This window comes from Microtus oregoni, unplaced genomic scaffold (assembly GCF_018167655.1).
Source record: "Microtus oregoni isolate MIOR12 unplaced genomic scaffold, Mior012 000011F_ref0000422, whole genome shotgun sequence".
NCBI lineage: Eukaryota > Metazoa > Chordata > Mammalia > Rodentia > Cricetidae > Microtus > Microtus oregoni.
In genome coordinates, this window is record NW_024543070.1 from 45,794,463 (window position 1) to 45,811,537 (window position 17,075).

At 47.7% G+C, this 17,075-nt stretch overlaps 1 protein-coding gene across 1 annotated transcript in view; it reads right to left on the reverse strand.

The window, feature by feature from the left end:
* The window catches only part of Dapk1 (death associated protein kinase 1), a 153,203-nt gene that overhangs the window by 36,456 nt on the left and 99,672 nt on the right, over positions 1-17,075 (reverse strand). The window contains exons 4-14 of the mRNA XM_041659870.1: positions 10,204-10,342; positions 8,927-9,056; positions 8,712-8,760; positions 8,599-8,625; positions 7,647-7,799; positions 7,234-7,279; positions 5,546-5,635; positions 4,299-4,391; positions 2,087-2,206; positions 1,623-1,721; positions 483-581 (exon numbers count right to left, since the gene is read on the reverse strand). Coding sequence (XP_041515804.1) covers positions 483-581; positions 1,623-1,721; positions 2,087-2,206; positions 4,299-4,391; positions 5,546-5,635; positions 7,234-7,279; positions 7,647-7,799; positions 8,599-8,625; positions 8,712-8,760; positions 8,927-9,056; positions 10,204-10,342 — 1,045 coding nt within the window. The remainder of the gene's footprint in view (positions 1-482; positions 582-1,622; positions 1,722-2,086; positions 2,207-4,298; positions 4,392-5,545; positions 5,636-7,233; positions 7,280-7,646; positions 7,800-8,598; positions 8,626-8,711; positions 8,761-8,926; positions 9,057-10,203; positions 10,343-17,075) is intronic.

The following is a 17,075-nucleotide window of genomic DNA, read 5'->3' on the forward strand; positions in this document are numbered from 1 at the left end:
GTCAACTGGCAGCAAACTGCGGTGATGGATTCCTTTGCTGCTGTCCAGATCTTAGTCACTCATAGAAGGCCGTGTGCAAAAATCTTGGTCCCCTGGCTTTGAGTGATAGAACTTTAGTAGGTGGGGGCTAATGGAAGTTAGGTTACAATAAAGGAGACATTGAGGATGTCTCTCTTTGTCTCTGTCTCCCTCCTTCCTTGCTGACAGGAGGTGAACTTTGCTCCAACATACAACTTTAAATACTTTGTTTCCCCAAAAGCCTAACAATAGTTAGAAGCATCTAAGGTAGAAACTCAGATTTAAATATTGGGCCAAGACACAGTCAAAAGAACAACAACAACAACAAAAAAGAGCCTTTAACTTTAAATCCCCTGCTGCAGAATGTGGTCCTCAATCTTTATCTTTGGGTTCTGGTGTACCAAGCAGGCCAACACTCAATGTAGCCCAATTCCTCTTGTTTCTCTTAAGATGCACGGTCTTACCTTGTCTTTAACATCCAAAGGGCATTTGTTCTCATTGAGAAATTTCAGAGTATCCACGTGACCATGCCGAGAGGCCCAGTAGATGGCATTGGATCCTCCCTGCAGGGAAAGCAATGCAGAGTCACATCCAGAACTCCTGGACCATGCACCCATTAGAATCACAGGGCTTCCCTTCTTGTGGTGTAACAAATCCCAGAGGAGCCTCTTCTCGGTTTCAAGGCGTTGGTAATTATACCATGGTCATGTACCACATTAACAGCAGGGGAGGCTCAGTGGGAAGCTGAAAGAGGGTCTCTGTGTTATCTTTGCAAGTTTTCAAAGTAAAAACAAAACTTTCTTTTTTCTTTTTTGAAGCCTTTTCAATACCAACCTCTAGCTAGATCTCCTAACCGTACCCTCAGTATCCACAGGGGACTGATTCCAATCCAATCCTCCACACAGGTACCAAAAGAAAAAATTCATGGGTGTGCAAGTCGCTTCTACAAAATGATGTAGCTTGCACAGAACCGGCACATCCTCCAATGCACCCTAATCACCTCTGACTTACTCCTAACACCTGATACAGCTGAAACACCATGGGAACAGTTGCTATGCTTCAGCATCTAGAAAACAGTGAGAAGAAACACATTCTGCAATTTATTGCCCCCTCCCACACACACTCTCAGTCCGCCTTTGGTCAGATCAGGGATGGAGCTCATGGCTCTCCGGGACAAACTAGAGTTTTTATGGCAGCTGATGAGAGCTCCGTGGTCGTGATCATCAGCTGTCACTGAATGACGTCTGCCTTTACAACGCTGTTTACACTAGGATGTGTGTCCATATCCAGATTCGTGATGCACACACAGGCTAATGAATTTCTGATTACATTAACTACACAGTAAACACTTTTCCAGGTATTACTTGTAACACTGCTGAGTAAATGTGATCTGCAAAGCATAAGGCACGAGAAAGGGGCAGAGCCTGAAGGGGGAAATGTGAGCACCTTTGCCCAGGACTTGTCAGCCTGTGCAAGGCTCTCTATGCAGCGCCATATAGGAAATCACAAAAGTATACACGCTCTCCCACTTACTGCCCATCTGATTAGGAAGACAGCGGGGAACCCATGATAAGAATTTGTTTTTAATAATACAGAATTATGACCTTATCCTGGACATCGATCCTTGAGCCTCGTTTGATGAGTAACTGAAGCATCTGGATATTCCCACAGCCGGCAGCAATCAGTAACGGAGGTGTCCCATGCTGAAAGAGAAGAGGAAGCTACTGTCTGTTTTTCAGGTTGAGTAGGAAGGGGAAAGCCTATGGAGTCACCAATATCTTCTGCCTGCTGTGTCCACACCCTGCCCCAGATCGAGGAACAGGAAGGGAAGGACCAAAAGCACCTCCTTTTTCAGATGTACACTCAAGGATGTAAAGGAAGGCCCTCAATGCAAAACATCCTTATTTGCAACTCAAATCACTCTAGACAGAAAAGATTTTCCCCACAGAATGGAGGCTCCATTCGCAGGGTGGAGTTGGAGAAGCAACCGGGGTCCCTCCCAACTTGGACTTCTGGGTGCACAGTCTGTGATGCAAGCCTCTGGCACCTCTGCAGAAGAGAGACAGACCTTGTTGGGCTGGTTAACGTCATAGCTGGACAGCGAGCCCAGAAGGTGCTGCAGGCCTGGGACGTTGTCATCATTGATGGCATGGATGATGGCTTTCATCACAAAGGAGTCTTCCTCGTCCTGAGAGACATGAGGAGGAAAGAGTCGCATACTGGCCAGGATCCTCATCAACACAGCGGGTGAACCCTGGTTTGTTTGCCATAGGGGCATTCTAAGAAGAAGGGTCGGCCACTTAATCCCCAATGCACGGTCACAAAGGGAGCTGGGAGGTGAACTTCTGCCCTTTCATGCTGCTAACCATTACCAGTTACTGCTTAGCACCTGCATTGTAACCGAGAATGAACTGTTTCTAAGGCTCTGATTTTGGACAAGGGTACTGACTGATGACCCTCTGTTTATCTTTGGAATCTGTCAAAACAGAGTTACCAGAAAACACTGTGAGAGGTTCCTCTGAGACAGTCTCTCCTGCTTGATGAGGAAGGAGAAAAACCATAGAACCAAGGAAATCCATAGTTTCTTTAAAGAAGACAATCTCATTTGCTAAATTTTCCAGTTACAAAATTATCTTTTTTGCTCTTTTCTCTCTCTCTTTTCTATTTTTCTTTTTGTCATTTGAATGTCTTTTTTCTCTAGGTCTGAAATATAGGAAGGTAAAATCCTCTTAATGCTCAATAAAAATGCATGTGTGAGCATGTGCATGTGTGTGCATGCACATGTGTGTGTGCGTATGTATGCATCTGTATGTGTGGTGTTTGTGTGTGCCCACATGCATGCATACAGCCTGCAGTCCTGCACAGTCATTAGCAAAAGACAGCCTACAGCCCCCCCAGTCAGCCTACAGCCCCCCACAATCAGCAGAAGACAGCCTACAGCCCCCCACAGTCGGCAGATGACAGCCTACAGCCCGTCACAGTCGGCAGAAGACATCCTACAGCCCCCCACAGTCAGCAGAAGACAACCTACAGCCCCCCCACAGTAAGAAGAAGACAGCCTACAGCCCCCCACAGTCGGCAGAAGACAGAGCAGGTGAGATCTCTCCTAGGGCTCCTACCCTAGCTTTCACATGATGCAGGACTGCTAAGAACACTGATTCATGAGCTTCAGTCATCCACTACAGCATCCCCCAGTCAGACCCACATTCCCATTTTTCCCTGGCTCCACTAATACCCTCAAGTCCTTCCAAAGTGGTCTTCCTTCCCCGCCTTCATAACTTCCTTCTCTCTGGCTTTCCTTCGTGTGTGTGTGTGTGTGTGTGTGTGTGTGTGTGTGTGTGTGTCGTGCGTGTGTCCACACATTCCTTCTCATCTCACTCTACAGTTGTAGACTAAAGGTGAAGCACTAGTGCACAGCGTAGCATCAGGAGAAAAGAAGAGCTGGTGTCTGCTGCCATGTGATCATCGCCCTAGGAGTTCCTAGCTCTGTCCAGGAAACACCGACTATTGGGTTACAGGCCATGGTGGTTCCCACAGAACCATTGTGTCTGCCTTTCCTGGAGTCCCCTTCACTTCAGCGAACAAAGCTCCAGTGTGTGAGTGGCCGGAGAAAGTCTCACTGAAGTGAGAGATGTCTGGCTGTATCTGAAGAGCTCATCAGTGATTGGGTTTCAGTTTAGACATGGAGAAAATTGTGGTGCCATTCACAAGGACTTTGGGCAAAAAGTCAAGACAACGTCAATAAACAAAGTGAATATGGCCTTCTGGTCTACCACGAGACAGGCACTGTGCTATCCTTGGTGTTGGTGGGGGAAGGAAGTGAAGGCTCTCTGTCTTTTTGTGTCACCGTGACTCTGTATTCTCTGATTGGTGGCAGAGTTCCTATGCTCATTCATGAGAATTAGTGTAAGCTCGTTCTTCTTCCACTAGTTATCCTCGTGTGTGTGTGTGTATGTGTGTGAGAGAGAGCGCGCGTGTGTGTGCACATGTGTGTACACACACATGCATGCTTCGTGTATGTGGTATGTCCGTGTACACAAGTGTTTACGGGAGGAGTAGTATTGGAAACAGTAGGGATGGCAGCTAAGACAAGGCCAAGTCAACTAAATGAAAATCAAAGACGAGAGCAGACAGGGCACAGAGTCAGCCCACCTCAGGAGTAAGTGTGAGTCTGCTATTTCCATGACGTGGGCTTTCTGTATTGATGAACAAACAGAACAGTGTAAACAATTTAAACACAGTCGTGAAAGAAGCTGGCCAAGGCAAACAGGATTGCTTACCAGAGTATCATCGCTTCTGGCCACGCTCATGTTACTTCTGGACAAAAACGACCGGGATAATCTTTGGCACAGTGATATCAAGCGAACAGATTGCTAAAAACAAAATAAACATGAAGTCAAGGGGCGGAGGAAAGAGAATTTAGGAAGAAGGCACTGAGAACATGTTCACTGCCAAAAGGCCTCCAGGGGTGGGCACTCCATGGCAGGCTGGGCTATTTGCTTAAGGAAGTATTCTAAAGGTCATGTGCTCAGACAGCAAGACAGAGAGACTCTGTGCATTCACTACGACCTGCGGAAGTGGGTGCCTCATATCCCATGTCTCTCTCTGTGCCTTGTTTTCTAAACCCCAACAAAACCCTTGTGGGATCTTCCTGGGTCCAGCATGGGATGCAAGGGCCTTGCTCTGAGCTCTCTGGGCCCAAGTCAGCTAAAGGAATTCATGTGACTATTAGCACGTACAGATGGGAGACAGATGCACTGGTCTGCAGTACAACCTCCTCCATATCCTCAAAGGCTGAAGGAAGCCATGGGGAAATGAAGAAACACGAGGGAAGGAAAGAAGAAGAGAGAGGGAAAAAAAGAGGAAGAAGGGGGAGAGAGACCGAGACATAAGCTCTAAGACTTGTTGGCAGTCTAGGTATAAAACTGAGGTACAGCACTAGATCAGCCAGGGAGAAGGACAGGGGCTTGCTCCCTCCAGATCTGACCGAATCTTGGGCACTGGAAGGCACACCATCACCTTCTGATCCAGGAATTTTGATTGCTTCAAAGATGCCTGAACCAGCATTCCACCTAGGTCACAGGGAAGGCATCACAGGGGAGAAGGAGAGGCCATAATGCCTGGGCTTATACCCCATCCTGGGTCCCCCTGCAAGCCCACGAGGAGGAGGGAGGGTTTCTGATCCAAGCTTCAGGCCTTGCTGCTCACCAGGAAGAACTGGTTTATTTAGAATGTGATTTGTTACAGTTGGAAAACCGTTCACTGTAACTTTATTGTACTGATTTCAAAATCTGCTTTGGGGATAATCTAAGAAAAAGAGCGTGCAAAATTTCATTTCAAAGGATAAGCTAAATAGCCCTGAAATATGGTTTGTGCTTGTCTTTGAAAGTCACTAATAAGAGCACAGAAGTTTGCAGACCAGCCTCTTGTTAAATAAAGGCAGTTACCGATCCCAGGATGAGAAGAGTAAGCCCTGACCAGACAGAAAAAAAACAGAGTTTGATGCCTCCGCATCGTAGAGTCTTACTTTCCATTTCTTCCGAGCTGCAAACTTCTTGAATTTCTCCATGTTTACTGCTGAGGCTTTTCGACTAAGAGCTTGTTGTGTATCTTTAGGCTAAAATGAAAATTCAAAATAAAATAAAATAATGAAAGCTAATTACAGAAACGGGTTAAATGGTAATGCTTTAAGATCCCTCACTACTCTGAAAGGCTTACATACTCACTATCCTAAAATAACATACAGAGTGGAGAACAGCATTCAAGATCCAGGAGCTAGGCTGGGATGCAGCTCAGCAGGTGCAGAGACTTCCTAGCATTCAAGAAGCTCTGGGTTTGATCCCTGGCACCTCATAAACCAAGCAGGGTGGTTCATGCCTGCAGTCTCAGCCCTCAGGAGGGGAAGGCAGAAGGGTCAGACATTCACGGTCATCCTTGCCTGTATCCAAAATTGAAGCTAGCCGGGCATACTTGGGACCCTCCCAAAAAAGAAAACCATCTAGGGAAGAACTAGGCTCTGCCAGCTAACTCTTAATGACTCAATATTTTGTATAAGACATAGAAAGGGCATCTAGAACAGAAGGCAAGCTTGTAACCAAACTCAGTGACAGTCTTCCACAGTGACAGTTTGGGAATGGCAAGATTCGTGGAGAGGCCTTTTGTGATAGGTTTGAACTTGAGTCTTACTAAGTGATGTCAAGTTGGGAGGGACCCTAGAGGTCTGCACATTTGGCCCATCCTATGGGCACTCAGACAAGTTCACTGCATCTTCCTCAGCAGACACACGTAGGCACAGGCTCTACCCAAGTGGTAGAGCTAGAGCCCAGGCCTTCCATAATCCCCACTGATGAGGCCCATGGGTTTGTTGTCAACTACTAGATACCTTTATTATCGATTGGATCTTAAATGTTCACAATGCCTCTTATTCTAACGGCTTAGTGGCCAGCTTGTGCAACTCCTGGGCAGGAAAGAAACTTTGCAGTGGTGGAGGCCACTGGAAAGAAGGTGAGTCCTTGAAGGAACCTACCAGGACCACTGCCCCTTCACCCCGCCAGCCTGCCTGGCTACCCTGTGGTCAGCGTCTCCACCCACCACATTCTCTCTGCTGTAATGAACCATCTTGCTAGAGGCCTCAATGACCATGCCCGCTGTCCACCACTCTAAAACTGATCCAAACCAGCCTGTCCTTCTGAACAAAGACCTTTTCCCAGGCACTCTGCCACAAGGACAGAAAGCTACACATTTGCCAGCCTCAGTTCCTCTTATGTCAGGCTGAAGCAAATTCAGTTTTGTTTGCCCAAGTACCAATAGGCCAGCAATGTAAAAGTGTTATGTGTCAGGGTCAAGGGTCCAAAGAAAGGACAGCTTCCCCTACTGCTGTGTGGAAGGAGGGTGTGGCGTCTACAGACCTTCAGATTTTTCAAAAGATCCTGAGATTTGAAACAGCTATATGATAGAAAATAATTCAAGCTTTAAAATGCTGCTTGTACTGTAATTCCATAGGTTGCACCAAACACGTCTGCTCAACAGATGTGACTTCTTCCTGCTCTGAACAGACCATTCTTCTCCCTCTGTAATCACTGGGACACACTGCTGCCTACCACGCTGTCTTACAATTACGGGACCAGTAGTCAGTTCACACTCCAGCACGACCCACACGTGCTCATACCAATCCCTGAGGAATGATGAGAACCCCAAACATAAGAAGCAACTCGCCTTAATCCAGGGGTGCTGCAAACTGTCCTGGATTGTCATCCTTTTCCTTTGGGGAAAAAAGGAAGAAGAAGAAAATTCTCATGACATTGAGACAGGGGTAAGGTTATCTCCATGCTGGCCCAGTCTACCAAGCAGACACTCTGGATGCAGTTTGGGGCCCACATTATCAACAAACAAACCCCGAGAGCAACCCTGCAGGTCACCAGCTTAGCTACTGACTCGTCCTCTGTGCAGGGACGGAGCCAGCAAGCAGGCAGACTAAATGCGCCTTCTGCGGCACTTCCTTCTGGGGCCTTCTTCCTTTAGCAAGTAGAACAGTGAGGGTCTGACAAAAGGTGGCCACACACAGAACACCTGCTGTTTCCAGTCCCAGCCACAGGAGGCTCCGCCGTACAGGAAGAGGGGACACTCACTTTGGATCCTTGACCAGCAGTCTCCTGATGAAATCTTTGGCAAGGGCACTGGTATTACGGAAGAATTCCTCTTCAAATTCATAGTTGACAGCAGATACATTCGCTAATGTTTCTTGCTTGGTGTCTCCAAGAAATGGGGAGGCCCCACTTAGGCTGTTGAGAATAAAGCAGGGCATTAGGAGAACATTAATGACCACTCATGTGGAGTCACTGCTTCTTCTGAGTCTCTTGTGGGAAATGCCAAACAGGAGTAGAGCCTGATGCGGGATTAGTCACTTCAGAATCAACCACACATCGCTACGAACAAAAGTACTGACTTCATGCAAAGCCGTCCTGCTAAAGGTTCATCTGGGGCTAGAGAGATGGCTCCGCTGTTAAAGTGCCTGCTGCATTTGGACCTCCAGAATCCACAAAGAAAGCCGGGCACAGTGGCATGTGACTGTACCCCTAGCAATGGGTGACAGAGAAGTAGATCCCTTAAGCTCGCTGGCTAGCCACTATAACCAAATCAATGAGCTTAAGGTTCATAAAGAAACCCTATCTCAAAAAATAAAAAGTGGTGTGCAAAGCAATCATTCGGACCTGTGTACACTCACACTAACAAGTACAACACACACACACATGCTATGTGGTATTTACATCACACACAAACACCCCTGCACACGGTCATTTGAACCAGTAGGTAGTTTAAAATAAAACTCTTCTTCCTATTTTCTCGATGATAGACAGCTAGAATTCCTCACCATGATTATGCTACAATCTCTGGCAATTCATTTTGATTGAGGAAGAATAAACCCAAATAGCCTAAAATAAACCCCCTTTTAAAGGTTTGGAATGAAGATGCTTAAAGGAGAATATGCACGAGCTGAAAGGGCCCACATGATCTATCTGGTTGACACTTCTGGTCTCAGAGATAAGGAAAGAATACATGAGTTGTAGACTCGATACTTACAGAATGTAGGTTATTACCCCGATGCTCCTGCACACAGAAACAAAAACAAAGCCAGGTTAGGAGAACAGCCAAAGAGATCAGAAAGACACCAACACCAAGGACATTCTCCTTACCACATGTCTGCCTCGAGACCAAGGGGCTCATAGTTGACAATCTCTGGAGCTACGAGAAAATAAAGACTCATTAGCTTGGGAGGGCTGCAAGCCAACAGAGTCTACCCTCATGTGACAAACAGAAACATGGACAGGAAACAACCCCAAAGCCAGGGAGATTCTGCCAGCAGAATGTGGATGAGATGTAAGTGAGCTTAAGGGCCAAGAAAATTTACCCACGAACTCTGGTGTCCCAAATATATTTTTGAATTCATTTCCAAAGTCGATTTTATGGGCCAGGCCGAAGTCGATGATCTTGATCCGAGGCTTGGACACGTTTCTATCCAGAAGCATTATGTTTTCCGGCTGAAAGGGAGCAAGAAAGAGGAGTAAAGGTGTCAAATGGTCCTTCTTCGTGCTTAAAAAAAATAGACAAAACCCCCAAGAGGAGGTAGATGAGAAGAGAACTGGGAATAACAGGTTTGGGGCTCAGGGTTTCCAGGAGGTCTGAGACAAGAATTTGAGGCCTGAAAACCCATGGTAAGGACAGGGAGGCAGGAAACAGGAGGCAGATCTAAAATGTCTGTTATTAAGGTAGGATGACGAGGGCATCATCCTTCTTGACAGTTTGAGGAGAAAGCAGAACTTGGAGTCTTTCCCACAGAAGCAGATCCTGTGTCTGTCTGTCATCTACCCTCCGGTCCTGATAGCTGCCCGCGGGCACTTATTTATGGGCACTGCCAGCTCCCCAGGTCAGAAACAAGACATCAAGCAGATGTTGGGCACAGGGACACAGACATGACATGGCCTTGATGGTCCTGCTATAGGGAAAACTACAGGCCACGTCGGTCTTCTGCAGTCTTGATCTAGCTCAATGGCCTATGCCAGCCTGTGGTCACCTCCAGTCCCTCTATCAGTCCCTTCCTCTTGTCCCTATGCTGTCTTCCTTCCCCCCTAAAAGATTAAGACTCCATAACGGCTAGAAATGGAGCTCACACATTTCCCATCCCCCATACAGCCCTGCCTCCAGTGGGTAAGAGACTGGCTATACCAGCAAACTTTGGGGTTGGGTTGGCTTGACAGTGAAGGGGAGGGTCAGACCCCGGGCTTGCATCAAGAGAAAACACACTGTCCACCAAATTTCCAGCCATAGGAGGGTGAAAACTGTGCCAGTCACCAGCCAACCCAGCCAATAGCCTAGTGTCCAAGAGCAGCCATTGCCAAAGCACCTGGTTAGGAAGCCCCTCTGCCTCCTTCCCAGGGATTCCTGACTGTGACCATTGATCTTAAGCCTCTACCCCACAAAACAGAGATTAGACACCCCAGTCCTAGGAAGACCTCATATGCTAATGAATTACAGAAACAATTCCATCTGTTAAACCCACATCGGGGAAATCTTTACTCGGGAGCCTCAGTTGCTCTTAGCCAACAAGACACAAAGGCTGGTAGAGGGATCCACTGGCTTCACCGGCTTCCACCGGCTTCACCGGCTTCCACTCACAGTGTGTGTTACCTTCAGGTCAAAGTGGGCGATCTGAAGCGAGTGTAGGTAGTAAACACCACTGAGAATCTGCTTGAGAAATTCCGTTGCTTCCTCTTCAGTCAGGGATTCTTTCTCAGCCAAGAAGTCAAACAGTTCACCCCCTGCAACACTGAGAGCCAGGAGCCAGGGTTAATGGAGATCCTCCTCCCGAGTCTTCTGCTCCTTCTCTCATGGGTGACTGGCAACTTACAGGCACAATTTCAGGAAAATGTGATGAAATAGCTATGGGTACTAAGGTGCCACATTCACAAAAGGTGGGGACAGAGCAATGAGAGGCTGTAGGGAATTAAAAAGGAATAGGGGTATCTGCATACTGTGTGTGCACTCTTCACATAGGTGTAGGCCTATGTGGATGCCAGAGGGGATACCTTCCTCAGCCTCTTAATCCCCTTATTCTATTTATTTTAGTTTATTCATTCATTTACTTATTCGTCTATTTATTTATTTATTTTTATTTTAGTTTTTCAAGACAGGGTTTCTCTGTGCAGCTTTGGAGTCTGTTCTGGAACTCACTCTGTTGACCAGGCTGGCTCGAACTCACAGACATCCACCTGCCTCTGCCTCCCGAGTGTTGGGATTAAAGGTGTGTGCCACCACTGCCCATCTCACCTTATTTTTTAAGATGCTGCTCTCTGAGCTCAGAGCTCCCTATTTTGGCTAGAGTGGCTGACCAGCAAGGCCCTGGGATCTGCCTGTCTCTATCCCACAGCACGGGGTTACAGAAGCTAGTGGCCACACACAGCTTTTACATGGGTACCAGGGATGTGAACTCGGCTCCTCACGAACGCTCAGCAAGCATTTACTCACTGAGTTATCACTCCAGCCTCTAGCATTTCTTTACATTTTGATGACATTTCAAATTAGAATTTTTAACTCTCTGTTCAGGGATGGGGAGCTACACCCAGCTTTGTCTAGGACTCAAAGAATAATTCATCCTATATGTTAGAGAAGTAATCAGAAGATTCCTAACCTGTATTTCAACTAATTTTAAATTGATTGCAACATGGTATCATAAGGATTTTCTTTGGTCTACATTTGTTTATAAGTGAATATGTGCATATTTATAAATGCAATTAAAAACAATTTACTAATAACTTCAAGAAATATTTTAGTTGCTAAGAATGAACTTATGAAAGACCACAAGGTACATGGCTAGCGGAAGATTTGTTGAGTCTGTCACTGCCCCACCCCGCTAGACAATAAACCCACTGAGGGCAGCAGGCAGAGCCTGCTGTACACTGCCCTACCCACAGCACAGTGCCAGGCTCACAGTAACAACTCAAAACTTTTCTATCTAGTAAAGAGAAGAACAATTCCTCCAAAACCCCACAGGGGTGGTTAACAGAAAACAACAGGGAATGTTTAACAAGAGTCCTTGTAAGGTAATCTTTACCAAATTTAACAATTCACAACATTGTAATTAAATGTGATTATGCACATAACGGCTATGGTCTGTATTGTTCAGCAGGCCGGGACCCCACACACATGCAAGTGAATAATAAATCTACACCCATTCAGTATAAACAGGCTAGAGAACGTGGGTCTTATCCTGAAGGAAGGCTTCTCACCCCACATCCTCAGCCTCCATGTCAGAAGCTGTCTGCTTGCACAGCTAGGCTCCACTGACCTGCTGTGTGATGGTTTCCACTGGGCACTTTTAACAAGCACTGAAAACACTGGGAACCACTTCTTGGGGGGTGGGGAGGCTATCCCATGCTCTGTCATCACTGGAGGGCTGTTGACCCAGCCTGGGACTCCAGAGGACAGTTGGAGTCAACAAAGAGTGTGAACCTTGTCAGTGAGGTGCCTGCCTCTCCCGGCTGCATCTCCCAGTGGAGCGCTGAGAGATATATTCAGCCCCTCACTCTAGGCTCCACAATGCCCTTGGCCACACTCCTCCACTTCTCCCCATTCAAAATGCGATGCCCAGTGAGTTATTGGGATTGAAACAGCTAGAGAAGGAATCGTTCAAGTACAGGGAGGAGGAAAAGACAGGGAAAACGAGAAACCACAAAGGACCCTACACAAAGAGAGCGATGGGCCAGTCTGCCTGCTCCTCCAGCCTCTTCTGTACTATCTATGATGGAAATGGCTACAGCCCCCTCCATCCAGACAGATGGCATTCACATTGCATAACCTAGACTCAGGGCACCCAGGACAGATAGTTTTCTAAGAAATAAACTCTAAGATTTATTTGTTTTATTCTATGTGTATGAGTGTTTTGTTTGCATGTACTTATGTGCACCACAGGCATGTCTGGTGTTCATGGAGGCCATGGAATCCCCTGGAACTAGAGATACAGACACTGTGAGCACCCACATGGGTGCTGGGATTGAACCCCGATTTATGTAAAAGAAGCCAGGACTCAACCACTGAGCCATTTCTCCCGCCCCCAGGTTAGACTCTTAATTCCCTCTCAGACTTCCTGCAAACTGAAGTTCTCTCTCTCTCTCTCTCTCTCTCTCTCTCTCTCTCTCTCTCTGAACTTCATTCTCCCATCAGTAAGAGCCACAAAATAATCCTTTGAGGGTTAAAGATGTTGGATGAGGCTGGGCAGTGGTAGCACACACCTCTAATCCCAGCACTCGGGAGGCTGAAGCAGGTGGATCTCTGTGAGTTTGAGGCCAGCCTGGTTTACAGAGTGAGTTCCAGGACAGGCTCCAAAGCTACACTGAGAAACTTTGTCTCAAAAGAACCAAACTACAAAATATGCTGGATGAATGTTGATCACTGCCCGAGTCTGGCACAAGGCAGAGTCCCGAACAATAAAGGAAGAAGGCCGAGCCCCCATAGCACAGGACACAGAATGGCTCTGACCAGGAAGTTGTCTATTCTCAGCTGTTCCTCAGCTGGCCCATGCTGGGGCCAGACTGCTGAGATTCCCAGAGAGCAGAGGGAAGAACAGAAGAACAAACAGAACAGGGCCTTTCCCTTGTGAGTTTGGTGCTGTTCCCACCTCCTCTCTCTGCCTCTCTTCAGGGCTTCCCACCTCCATCTGACACTGGTGGTGCTTCCACACAAACCCATACCTTCTCCTGCCCACAGGAAACTCTGTATAGCACATAGGCGGATGGATTCCTCTAGTGACTCTACCGACCCTTCTTCCTGTCCCAGATGGTTGACCTTGTTGTCCTGGGCTTTGGCTCTGTCCTCTTCAGTGGCTGGCTCTCCCCAGCCCCCCTGCTAATGACTCTCCCCAGCACCCCCTCCAATGGCTTTCCCCAGCCCCCCTGCTAATGGCTCTCCCCAGTACCCCCCTGCTAATGACTCTCCCCAGCACCCCCTCCAATGGCTTTCCCCAGCCCCCCTGCTAATGGCTCTCCCCAGCCCCCCTGCTAATGACTCTCCCCAGTACCCCCCTGCTAATGGCTCTCCCCAGTACCCCCTGCTAATGACTCTCCCCAGCACCCCCTCCAATGGCTTTCCCCAGCACCCCCCTGCTAATGGCTCTCCCCAGCACCCCCCTGCTAATGGCTTTCCCCAGGAAACTCTTGCACCCTCCTGCTAATCTGCTGTTTCTCTTCAGATCCGAACCTCTCACTCCCAGGAGTTCCAGCCTTTACAAGGCAGGATGACAAACGTAAGGTGATCCTAACTCAAACCCTACAAAGCCACTCAGGCTCATGGAGACTCTGGTTCTTTTCCTATAAATAAGAGGGCCAACCACACTTTTTAAATAAAGTTGCCCCAAGGTTCCCAGGCACATCTAGGTCCTCTGTGGTTAGCAAATATTGATGCCTTTCTTCCTGCTTAGCCTCTACTAAAACTCCTCCCACAGTGGCGGTAGAGTGCTGGAATATTTAATAGCAGCTCTCTGGAATTAGGGTGAGACAAAAGCTGTCCCGGATGTGTTCTGTCTCCGTGGGTCCAGGCAAGCCACTCACACAGTATCAGGAACAGTGGAACTGGAAATGTATGCACACAGCAAACCCTTGTCCTGTGGGTAGCTGGCTCTGCCATGATCCTAGCCACTGCGGTCTTCTAAAGATGGCTAGACAGGATCTCACTCCTTTCCCTCTGCACCTAGAACCTGCCATCATCCCAAGAGATGTCACCGATGGCTCCATTCTGCCATCGTCCCAAGAGATGTCACCCATGGCTCTGCTCTGCCATCATCCCAAGAGACGTCACCTATGGCTCCACTCTGCCATCATCCCAAGAGATGTCACCATGGCTCTGCTCTGCCATCATCTCAAGAGACGTCACCTATGGCTCCACTCTGCCATGAGTGCAGGAGGCCCCCTGACTACTCTGGCTACAGGGCCAACACAGAAGTGACTATGTGCCAACTCTAGGGTGGTCATCATAGGCAGGGTGGGGGGGTTCATCCCACCTGAATCCCTTCTGTAAGATAACACATGTGGTTATCTGCAAAACACATAGAAATGCCATAAAAAGAGAGTCACAGGAAGGAAAAAAAACAAAGAACTCTCGTGGTTTGAATGAAAACAACCCCCATAAACCCATAGGGAGTAGCACTGTTACCTGGTATGGCCTTGTTAGTGAAAGTGTCTCACTAGGGGGAGGACTTTGAAGTTTCAGAAGCTCAAGCCAAACCCAGTGTCTCTCTCTCTCTTCCTGCTGCCTGTAGATCCAGATGTAGAACTCTCAGCTCCTCTCCAGCACCGTGTCTGCCTGTGTGCTGCCACACTTCCCACAATGATAATAATGGACTAACCCTCTGAACTGTAAGCCAGCCCCAGTTAAATGTTTTCCTTTATAAGAGTTGCTATGGTCATGGTGTCTCTTCACAGCAATAGGAACCCTGACTAAGACAAACCCCAAGTGTAGAAGTGAAGAAGGTCTTGGAGCTAGATCATCCCACCCAGTGGAAAGCAGACGTCAGAGATTGTCCATATATATATTACAGAATTCATGAGAAAACTGAAATAGCCATTTTTGGCCACTATAGAAGACATCTATGGGCACCACCCATGTTTCCATCCCTGAAGACACCTACTGCCTCACTTTCTCAGGGTGATTCAGTGAACAGTTCTTTGACTTCTGCCACCCCAGAGTTCTCTGCTAAAGAGAGGCCCTGACTCAGGGTCATGCCTCTTCCTAGGCCGCTACCTAGTTCAGCAGCTGATCAACCTGGGGCCATGTAGAAGAGACCATCACACTTCTGTCAGACTACACATGACATAGTATACACACATGGAGACCATCATGTATGAGACACTTGGGGCGGCACAGTCTGCGGCAGCTGCTTAACTCAGCCAGCTCAGCGTCAACATGAAAGAAACAGTAAGTAACACCTAGCAACATTCGAGTGATTGGGCGTGACTGTGTCCCTGTAAAATGTTATTAACAAAAGCAGGTGTCTACCTGAGTTTGGCTGCTGTACGGTAATCTGCCAAACCTTGGTGACTTAACTCCTGCAGTTTCCTGACCACAGAGAGTCAAGAATAACTCCAACCCCTAGATTCAGGTCCTGGAAGGTGCAGTGGCACTGCTTAACCACAGCTGAGGGAGAGCAGGCCTCAGCGGGTCCTCTAATTACCTCTGTGGTTCACCCAGGACTCGGCTTCAGTCTTGTACATAGCACAGTCCATGCTGTGGCTTGCCTAGGAAGCCAGATGTCCCCCTGGAAAACAGACCCGCCACTGGTGCTCGGAGTACGCTGTGTTCATCATCCTCCTTCACGCACTTCCACACTCATCCTCGCTCACCCAGCCCTCCTTGACCCACTTACACACTCATCCTTGCTCACCCAGTCCTCCTTCACGCACTTCCACACTCATCCTCGCTCACCCAGCCCTCCTTGACCCCACTTCCACACACATGCTCAGACTCAGAACCTCCAAATAAGGATAAGAAAGAAATCAGTGAAATCCTTTGTACTTGGACTTTTTGTTCCAAATTTTATGTTTTGCTCACAAAGGAAGATTGATGGAAGGAGAGCAATCTGCAGAGTAGATTCTGGGAGCAAACTGAGTCTCCTTCATTAGGTCTGTGAGTCAGAGAGCCTTAAATTCCAATGCGCGCGCGCGCGCGCACACACACACACACACACACACACACACACACACACGAAATGTGTGACATGCAAGCTCACAGGCACTTGCTGTCTCCACCAAGAGAGGTGGGAACAGAAGTTCTCTCCCACCAGCAAGGCCTCCTGACAGTATTCCATACAGTACAGTTTTAAAAGCACCCTGGGCTCCTGGGTAGGTACACAGTCAGTGGGTTGAAGTAAAATTCATTTTAAAACTTCTCCCAATTAGTACTTTGCAAGATTTCAGTCTCTAAATTAAAAGCACCAGAAAGTCCCTAGCTCCTGTTAGCAACTGTTATGAATATTAACAGGATTCAGTTCTGGATTGGCTCTGGTCTCAGCTGCAGGCTAACTACCAGACTCGGCCCTTTTCAAGGTAGCTGCTGGATTCCCTGAGTTTGGGGAAGGGGCATGTCCTCATCTGGTACCACAACCCAACTACATGTGACAGGTGAACTAGGGGCCATCAACAATCGGGAGCCACGTATGCTCTACTGTGGACAGGCTCCAGGGGACATGTCTGGGAGTGGCCTGCCACGAGTCTGAACGGGCCTTAGCACCAACTGTGTCCTTGGATGTGGGTGACTGGACCCTAATTTTACTATCTATAAAATGAGGAGTTGAGAAATTCAGTCCAGTGGGTCCCTTAACCTAATAATTAGGGACATTTTTAAATGTGATTTCCTCATACCTGCTTGACTAGGTCCCAGAATCTGTATTTAACATGGTCTTTAAGATGATCTTGGTGCACACTGACCACACACACTTAAGACAAGGACCTCTCAATTATCCAGCTCTGGCATTTTAAGATTCTGTATGTCTGGAGGCGCGCACGCACACGCAC